Source organism: Rhagoletis pomonella, unplaced genomic scaffold (genome assembly GCF_013731165.1).
Source record: "Rhagoletis pomonella isolate Grant_MI unplaced genomic scaffold, Rhpom_1.0 Rhpom_scaffold_00002, whole genome shotgun sequence".
In the NCBI taxonomy this organism is placed as follows: domain Eukaryota; kingdom Metazoa; phylum Arthropoda; class Insecta; order Diptera; family Tephritidae; genus Rhagoletis; species Rhagoletis pomonella.
Genome location: NW_023458556.1, coordinates 40,974,206 through 40,983,436, shown reverse-complemented (window position 1 = coordinate 40,983,436; position 9,231 = coordinate 40,974,206). Strand labels below are relative to the sequence as shown.

At 34.0% G+C, this 9,231-nt stretch overlaps 1 protein-coding gene across 1 annotated transcript; it reads left to right on the top strand.

Moving 5' to 3' along the window:
* Window positions 1-243: 243 nt before the first annotated feature.
* On the top strand, window positions 244-3,048 carry LOC118734658 (odorant receptor 7a-like). The gene is made up of 3 exons (XM_036464365.1): window positions 244-998; window positions 1,060-1,417; window positions 2,881-3,048. Exons 1-3 carry the CDS (start codon window positions 244-246, stop codon window positions 2,950-2,952), a joined length of 1,185 nt encoding a protein of 394 aa, XP_036320258.1. The 3' UTR covers window positions 2,953-3,048.
* The last annotated feature ends 6,183 nt before the right edge of the window (window positions 3,049-9,231 follow it).

Sequence of the window (9,231 nt, the reverse complement as noted above, 5' to 3'; positions counted from 1 at the left end):
CTATCTACATTTGTATTAGTTTAAAACGATTAGGTACGAGCAAACATTTTTTTCATTGATTACAAATTGAACTAAGAGTCTACTAAGTTTTGAATAACAAATTTAGTTGAAGCTATTAAATTTTTAAAAGCACATGTTCAATTCAACTAAATAGCACATGCCAACAAGTTATGTTAAACACAATCATACATATAGACATGTTATAAATATGAATGAGCTCAACTCTAAGGCTTCACTTCAAAAATGTTCGATTTGATAAAAGGACGTGAACGCGCCTTGTTAGCCTCGCGCCATGCCGTCATTTACTTATTCAATACATTTCGATTTGTGGGCTTTAATCCACCAGCGCAATGTCATTTCTTTTACTTCTTGTATAGCAGCATAATAACGCTATTCATCGTTTTACTTTCACCGCTTATCTTTAATGTTGGCTGGATACGTGATAGGAATATACTATCGATAATGGAGATTCTAAATTGTGTACAAGCGGCGCTCAATGTGATTGGTGTGCCAGTTAAGAGCATCACTTTGGCATTGTCTTTGGATCGATTACGCAGCATTGAACCATTGCTGATGAAGTTGGATGCACGCTATACCGCACCGGAGGACATGGCTAGGATACGCAGCAGCGCAATCACTGGCAATCGTATTGTATTCGGTTTCATTGTATCGTATATGATGTATGCGGTGCTAACAATCATGTCAGCACTGCTGGGTGGACATGCACCACTTACGCTATGGATACCGTACGTAGATTGGCATAGGTCAATGTGGGAATATTGGCTGCAAGTTAGCTTCGATAGCTTAATGCTCTTCTACACACTTTTCCATCAAATTGTCAATGACTCATATCCAGCTGTATATATTTACATAATACGCACTCAAGTACAGTTGCTGGCAAGCCGTGTAAGACGCTTGGGGACAATGGCACACAAAGGAAAGGATGCGACCTATCACGAGCTGCAGGAATGCATTATTACGCATCAGGAAATTTTAAGGTATGTTTTTTGAAAACTAAATCAATTAAGAATTTACGAATTGTTATCCCTGTCACTGCAGATTGGTGAGCACCGTAGAACCCGTTATATCTGTCACTATGTTTGTACAGTTCTTTATCGCTGCCGCTATTTTGGGCACAACCATGATAAACATATTTATTTTCGCTGATGCCACTTCGAGAATAGCCTCTGTGACCTATTTGTTTTGTGTTGTATTGCAAACATCACCGGCTTGCTACTATGCTACACATTTACAGTCGGATTGTGAGCAGCTAACCTTGTCTATTTTCCACTGCAATTGGATGACGCAGGGCAAACGTTTTAACAAGTTGCTTATATACTTTTTGCAACGCTCACAGGCTGAAATGCCATTATTCGCAATGAAATTAGTGCCAATAAATTTAGCTACAAGTGTGTCGGTAAGTTTGATTGATGGTGATTACTAAATAAGCTGAGTCGAAAAACAACAATTTTACCGAGAACATCACAATAGGATCAAAAGTTCCTTAAATATATTGAAAAATACCCTTGAGAAATTTTTAGACGATCGATGAAGATTAATGCCCCTCATATAAGTTCAAAACTTTTTTTTACAAAAATGGCATGTCAGTTTTCACTGTACCATCTTGGGGCTGCTATGCTTCATTGACCGTCATACAATTTCAGGGTAACCAATGTAAAGAGCTTCTTAACCTATAACCATGGTCCCGGTGAAATTTTGTTTTTTTTTCGATTACTTACAATTTTCTTACAATTGCTTGTATATACATACGTTAGGGTGCCCCACCAAAAAAAGTTGCGGTGTTGAAAATACTTACCTCCAAAAATCTATTTTTTTATTCCGTTGATAAAACTTTGTATAATTTGTATGCCGACCTTTTATATATACTTAAGCTCATCTATCAGTTGAGCTTAACTCTAGATCCGATGTTGATGGGAAACTCAGGTCAAGCTGAAGGTAAATCGAGCGCTCAAAGTTTTTGAACAGGGACCGGAGAACCTTTAGTAATACCCGAGGTCTAAAACCGGCTAAGGTTTTCTAGTCAGACCAATCGTCACGTACTCTGCTGTAGTATGGCGGCGCAGAACTACGGTTTACAAAAGAGAGTGTGTATAGGCATTACGCCATTACTACAACAATTGACGAAAGATTCACTCAAAAAATAGTCCAGGAATGTAAGCTGAGGCTGAACTCCGTTACAAGGTGGAATGAGCTGAGGTGGAAGGCAACGAATGGGCTGATGAATTCTCTATAGCAGCCAATTGGACCGAAGCCAAATTTAGGGTCAAGCTTAGCGCGAATGATCGGGCACATCAAATAAAAATACATTAAATACAAATCTTATTTGGAGGATGAAGATAGTACATAACATTTTTTCTGCCGCTGACCCGCCTTGGCCAGACTTAGATGGTACATTTTTAGCCCGGATGCATTGAGAATGGACAAGATACATTCGGACTCCATCAACAAACTTCTGAGATTCCTAAAGGAGTCTGGTACGTTTGCAGAGCAGCATTAAATTGCCAACCCATCTATATATCCCATTCCTCTAAATCCTGTCTCTAGTTTCTAAGTGCAATGGGCAATACTATTTTTCTTGTTTTTTTTCCGGCCACCAACAATTTAATTTCCATTTTATCAACTGAGGTTATTTGCTTTTTAAACTACTTATATGTATAATTTAATTTAAAAAAAAACTTGATTTTTGGAGTTATTTTCAAGTCGACGTAAATCTTAATATTTTTCCAAAATATTTTGGTGGAATAAGTTTTATACTGCCGATGGAAATTTGGCACTAATTTTTTTTATAGAGTGTGATGCACCCTAATGTACGTAGATATATTTTCAATTTTAATTTTGTTCTATCTAAATATTTTTCAGATCGCCAAGTTCTCGTTCACACTTTACACCTTTATTCAAAAAATGGGCGTAGGCAAGAATTTAAAGAATTAGATCGAAGGTTACCGCCAAAACTGCCAGTTATTATTGATTAGCGACGATATCCATTTGAAAGCACTGTACATCCATGCGTTCAAGTCAACCAAATGAAATGTGGAATAAAAAGTAAAAAAAAATAAAAACTAGTTTGCGGTTGAGTTGTTGCAGAACAAGTAATTTTTAAGCAAACAACACAAGCGACTTCAATTCTCATATAAAAATTTAGGAGTACCGTTAATTTTTTTCATGAGAGACACTACCTTTCTGATAGAAAAAGAATTATCGAAATCGGTTACGGTGGTCGAAAGTTATGCGGTAACATATTAAAAAAATAAAAATAAAAAATAAAAAAATATTCCGACGAATTGATAACCTTCTCCTTTTTTGGAAGTCGGTTAACAATAATGAAATATTACTTGTAAATATTTCATGATTTAAAAAATTAAATGATTTACATTAGGGCGGGCCAGTTTTTTTTTGTTGTAATGTGCATATGGCACCGGCGGATTTTACGTGTAATTCTAAGCAAATTAGTCGAACAAACCATGGGTCTAAAATCAATTTGGAGAAAATAGGTTGCGAGGAAAATGGGAAAGTTTTCATTGTTGCGCCTTCTGATGGGAGTTTTATGAAAAAGGTAAGCACATGTTTTTATGCAAAATTTAAGCACTTCTTTACTACACTACAGCAAAATGCTAAAAAAAAACCTATTTTGGCGATTTGACAAACTCCGAATTGATTTTATACCCATGGTTTCTAACGGCAAATTTGCTTAGAATTACACGTAGAATCCTTCTTTGCTGTAGGCTATACATATTCGAGAAAATCTCTCATTCAAATTGACCCGCCCTAATGTACGTACATACAAATAAATACTCTTTAATGCAGCCAATTTGCTGGAATTCGTTTTTACATATTTTGATGCGCTATTACCTTTTCTTTATAAGCTGCACCACCATCTTCTAAAATGGCACTACAATGACTTGCAAGCACTTCAATGTATGTATACACTTTTCACAACACAAATATTGAATTATATTTGGTAATAGAAATTGCTACTTAAAAAGCCTTTGTACACTTATTAAAAGACATACTAAATATTTAATTTTTATACCTGACTTATTAAAACTTTTCACTTGAACGGAAATAGCGAGCACCAGTGTTGCCGATAGATTGTCACAATGTGTAAAATATCTTTCTTCATGTACAAACATACATACATATGTATGTGTATGAATGGGAATTACATGATTTTTCGTTTATTGACAAAAATTAAAAGTAAAGGCATGAAACCAAATAGCATTTTTTAAGTTTTTTCTAACATGATATTTTGATACTAAAATAAAAAGTTTGTGATACATTTGATCCATTTTTTGTTTCCTTTGCGATACATTTTTTCATGACGTCGCGGCAACACTGATTACACTAGGGCTTATGAATTTTTTTGCCCCTAATTGGTTGTGCTCAACGAAAATCTCAATATTAAAGAAAAAATTACGCACTAATCACGCGTTTTCTTAAGAAGATTTATCAGCAATGATAAGAAGCACATTGTCCTTCAACTTAGGATTCTTCTTCTTAGGCCAGTATGCAGCTCTCAAGAAAAGCAAAAAATCCATATAAAATGACGTACAATAAATGGCTAAGAAATTTTTTTGTCTAAAATTTTCTTGAGTCAGTACGCAGTTCTTAAGAAATTTACTACGCTTTCTACTATAGTTTTCTAAAGTTTTTTTGTGAAAAAAGAGCACAAGGCAACCCATGCTTGCAATAGAAATATATGCCCGTTCCATTATTTCTTGGGGAAAGAGCGCGGCAACAGGCTGGTGAAGTATCAGTTGTCAAAATTCCTTGGGCACACACACGAAATAATGGCAATTTTCTTCTTGACCGTTTTCTTGAGAGCTGCATACCAGCCTATAAACGTAAAATAAGTACCGCTCAACGACTACCACAAGAAAATTCACGATTTTTTTTTTTTAAATACGCGAAATTCAGTTACAGTTGTAAGCAGCCTTTTTTCTCGCATTCGGTAACTGGCACATTTGTTTAATACCTGTAAATGTATTCCTCAGAACCCACAAATAAATGTCAGAAAACTGCGAGCACTAGGTCTGACCGCCCAGGATGTTACACCTTAATAATTAGAAGTAAATAGATTTTGTGCAAGTTGCACTAGAAGTTTCCTGATTTTCTCGATTTTAGCAAGTTAAGTGGTCATTTAAACCGTTAGTTTTGTTTTGAATAACTACACTGGTTTACAGCAAAAATGTTCTATGGATGCCACTATCCAATCCCTGTGTAGAATTGCTCGGTGATTCCGAAAATCGAGTTAATTTTTTTTTTTCTGTAGATACGTATTGGAGATATTTGCAATTTACCGTTATTCAGCTTAAAACAAAAATTAGTTCTTTTTAATCACGTATATCTTACAAACAAATTTAAAAATCTTAATGTAATATACGGAAAATGAAAGCCAATGAAATTCTCCATAAACCGTGTATACATCACATTCCGATAGGGCTTATAGTTTCAGACAAATTAATTAATCATTCCAGCTTTTTTTATTTTTTAATGAAAAAATGAAAAAAAATGCAACCTTTAACAGAAGAAAAATTAAAAAAATAACAGGTTCAGTGCCAAATTTTTGGATTCGCACTAAAGCGTGTTCTGTTAAAAAAAAATAAAAAATGAAGTTACTGATGAAGAAAATCGATGGATAAAAACGAAATAATGAGTGGTGAAATAAAAATGCGCAACGATTTTTTGTATGAAAATTGAGCACGAAAGAATGTTACTTATACGCCGCGTACACCTAAGTAACACGCTTTACTGCTAATATTTCATACAAAAAATCTTGGACAAAAAATTAACCCGAATTTCGGAGAATAAAAACCAAATTAAAATTTGTGATCCAGTGCTCTTTATTGATATTTACACATATAAATATACGTAATACGTATTATTAGCGAATGTATAAAAACCGCACTTGGCAGTGCAGCTGCCTTGTGGCGGCAACAATATGCCAGTACGCAAAATGTCCCCTTCTCAAAAGATTTCATATCCATGCATTTTTTGAGGAAATTATTATTATTTTTATTATAGTTTCGCTAAATTAAAACTAGTGTCGGTTAATTAAAACAAGTAATTTTTAGGCAAAAAACAAAACCGACTTCAATTCTCATACAAAATTTAAGATTCTCGTAAATTTCTTCATGTTCCGGTGCGGTAACACCTTTTTCCTTTAAAAAAAAATAATTCTAGAAATCGGTTAACGTGGTCCAAAGTTATGCGGTAACATACATAAAAAAAAAATATCCCGACGAACTGATAACCTTTCTCCTTTTTGTGGTCGATTAAAAATATTAAAAGAAAATGACTTACTTAAACTTAATTTGTATGCAAAAAGAACCATTAAAGAAGACGACGAACTCACATTATTACCAGTTCGCTTAAGAAGTTGCGTGCTCAAATAAAAACTGCAACAAAGTTGCTTGTTCAGGAGTTACCTTTTCGTCGGAATTCAATTCACGCAATTCCAAAGAAGCAGTCAAAGTAATAAAAAACTGCACTCGAACTGCGAGTTGGAATACGTGCGAGAATGCCAAAGACATTTGGCAGCATTTTCAATTACTTAAATACTTACTTGGAAATTTCAAAGTTTCACCCAAGTTACTTTTGCGCTGGTTGACCAAGTGATTGACTGATTTCGCGAGCGTTTTGCAATACTAAAGGATGTTAAAAATGTGATTTGATTACTGGTGCAGACATTTCATAATAAAATAAAAAAGGAGGCTGTTCGTGAAGAGTCCTCAACGAAATGCAATAAAATTGTTCTAAAGAAATGTTAAAGAATTCGGGCCACTTATACATGGAAATGAAATGAGTTTTGCATAAGCAGATTCAAAAATCTGCAGATAAGTACTATCAAACTCATTTCAGCATTTTAACTTTATATATTTCAAGAGCTAAGTGATTTCTGCTATTACATGTCGCCAAAAAAAAAAAATCGCATGGCATTACGAGTACGAAAAGTTGAGCAGAAGAACCAATACTTCTAGGCATTTACGTGTCAAGAATTTTGAATAACGCTGGTAGAAATGTAAGTATAGATATAAACAATGTGGCCTTTAATATATTTATTTAAAATAGTTATATCTTTCCATTATTCATATTATTAAAAATTTTGATTTTTTTTTTCAATAATTCTACCGAAGATTCCTCTGTAAGTGAAATCCTGTTACATTATGCTAGTGTCGTTCTCTTCTTCGTATTGTTTCCTTCTTAAACACTTTTCTAGGAGTAACTCAGGGATCACACGTTATGTATATGTATTTGTAAATTTGGAAGCTACAGAGTGGTGCAAAGCGAATTCATATAAGGTGGTATCGATTGAACAAATACTTGTATCTTTGACGGGTCATTGCCAAATTTTAGCTATTCTTCCCCGAATAAAAAAGGGCGACAGAAAATACATACACTCTAACTTTTTCACTCACTCACTAGCGAAATACAAAATTTTGACAATCATACGCTACTCAAAGCTGATGGAACCACACCACCTTGTATAAATTCGCCTTGGAGAGGAGTTATCTAAAAACTCTTTATCGAGAATGAGTTCAGCTCAATAACGACTTTCCAAACGGCACCACCCTGTAACGGACAAATCTGTACAAATGTACAAATCGTGTGATATTCTCGAACTTCTATGCCCACTGTATTAGTTAGGGGCAGATATGTTAGATATTAACCGGCTGGTTTTGGCCATCTTTCAGATTAAGGATTTTAACCAGAGTCCATAAAGATTATAATAAATAAAATTAAATATTGCTGTATATGAAACTTCTTAATTGAGTTCAGAGATTTAACGCGTTAAATATCACTGTGAGACAAATGGTAGGGGTCAGTGATCGGGAAGGGTTCAAACTACCGGGGAAAGTTATATCGGTAAAAAAGAAGTTATACGTGTCCCGGCGTTTCGCTGGGTCACGTCTAGGAATCGAGATATATATACAACTATCATATAGGGGAAATTGTCACCTTTGGTGGTCTTTTTTTGACATAACTCGAGAACCACTAGTCCGATTTTGCTCAAACAAATTTAAAAAAAATTAAAAATTACAATTCCTTTAATCTGTTCATATAACGTTTTTCTATATAATCAACAGTTTTAAAAAAATTTAATATTTTAGGCAAAAAATATTTGCTTTCTGCAAACATTTATTTTTACCGGCAAAACTACATGTTTATTTATAAACGTATGTGTTCCTTTTCTTTCGTACATGTTTACTGATATATCTGTACTGTAGTGTTTTCGGACGGTACTAGCTCTTACTGCCAATATAGGAGTATTACATACTATATGAGTGTATTTAACGGCACGGTTCATGTTATCAAATCTGTATCGCTCGTTCGATTGTCAAAAATCAGGTGTCAAAATAAAGGGCTTTGTTTTTATGTGGTTGAGTTTTTTGAAAGGATTGTAATATGTAGGAAAATCAAATTCAAATAATCGAGCTGGGAGATATTTGCGATTAATTTCGTGAAATCGGCTGTACGTTTAACAATTATATTAAGAGAAAACGTGTGACGTAAATCATTTTTGCCTAAAAAAAATAAAAGTCCCATATAATTATTAAGAGAAGTCGTATGTAAATCATTTCCGTCTTTAAAAAAACATCCCACTGTACGAAAAAAATAAAAGTCCCATATAATTATTAAGAGAAGACTTAAACCATTTCCGTCTTGAAATAAATGACCCGAGAGGTACAAAAAAAGACAACAACCCCATATAATTATTATGAGAAGACCTCAAATGATTTCCATCTGAAAATAATCGTCCCGCGAGGTGAAAAAAGATATTTGTCATAAATAATTATTATACAATGACAAAAAAAATTATCTTAAAAAATGCGACGTTTTTGGTCCTAAATATTAGAATAACAATTGTTCGGGTCTATGATTTTGAGGCAAAAATAAAATACAAACCCAATTTCATTAAAACCGAACAAAATTTACTATGTTCGCCCCCTAGTGAAGTGGGCGAGACAGTTTCCAATCTATGTCATATTTCTTCATCACTAAGAAAAAATAATTCAAATAAAAAATTCTTGAAAAATCGCTACACGATAATTATTTTTGAACGCATTTCCCATGGGGATCTTCCATTGTGTACATACATGCATATATGGGTGTTTCCATAAAAATTTAAACCGAAAATGCAAATAAATGAGTTCAAACGGCTTTATAACTTTAATTTTCGTATTCAGATGGCGAAACAAGGTTAAGAAAACG

Coding starts and splice junctions, on each gene's coding strand:
- LOC118734658 (XM_036464365.1), top strand. CDS start 244: ATGTTCGATTTGATAAAAGGACGTGAACGCGCCTTGTTAGCCTCGCGC. Junction 999..1,059: donor ACGCATCAGGAAATTTTAAG/GTATGTTTTTTG, acceptor CTGTCACTGCAG/ATTGGTGAGCACCGTAGAAC. Junction 1,418..2,880: donor ATTTAGCTACAAGTGTGTCG/GTAAGTTTGATT, acceptor AATATTTTTCAG/ATCGCCAAGTTCTCGTTCAC.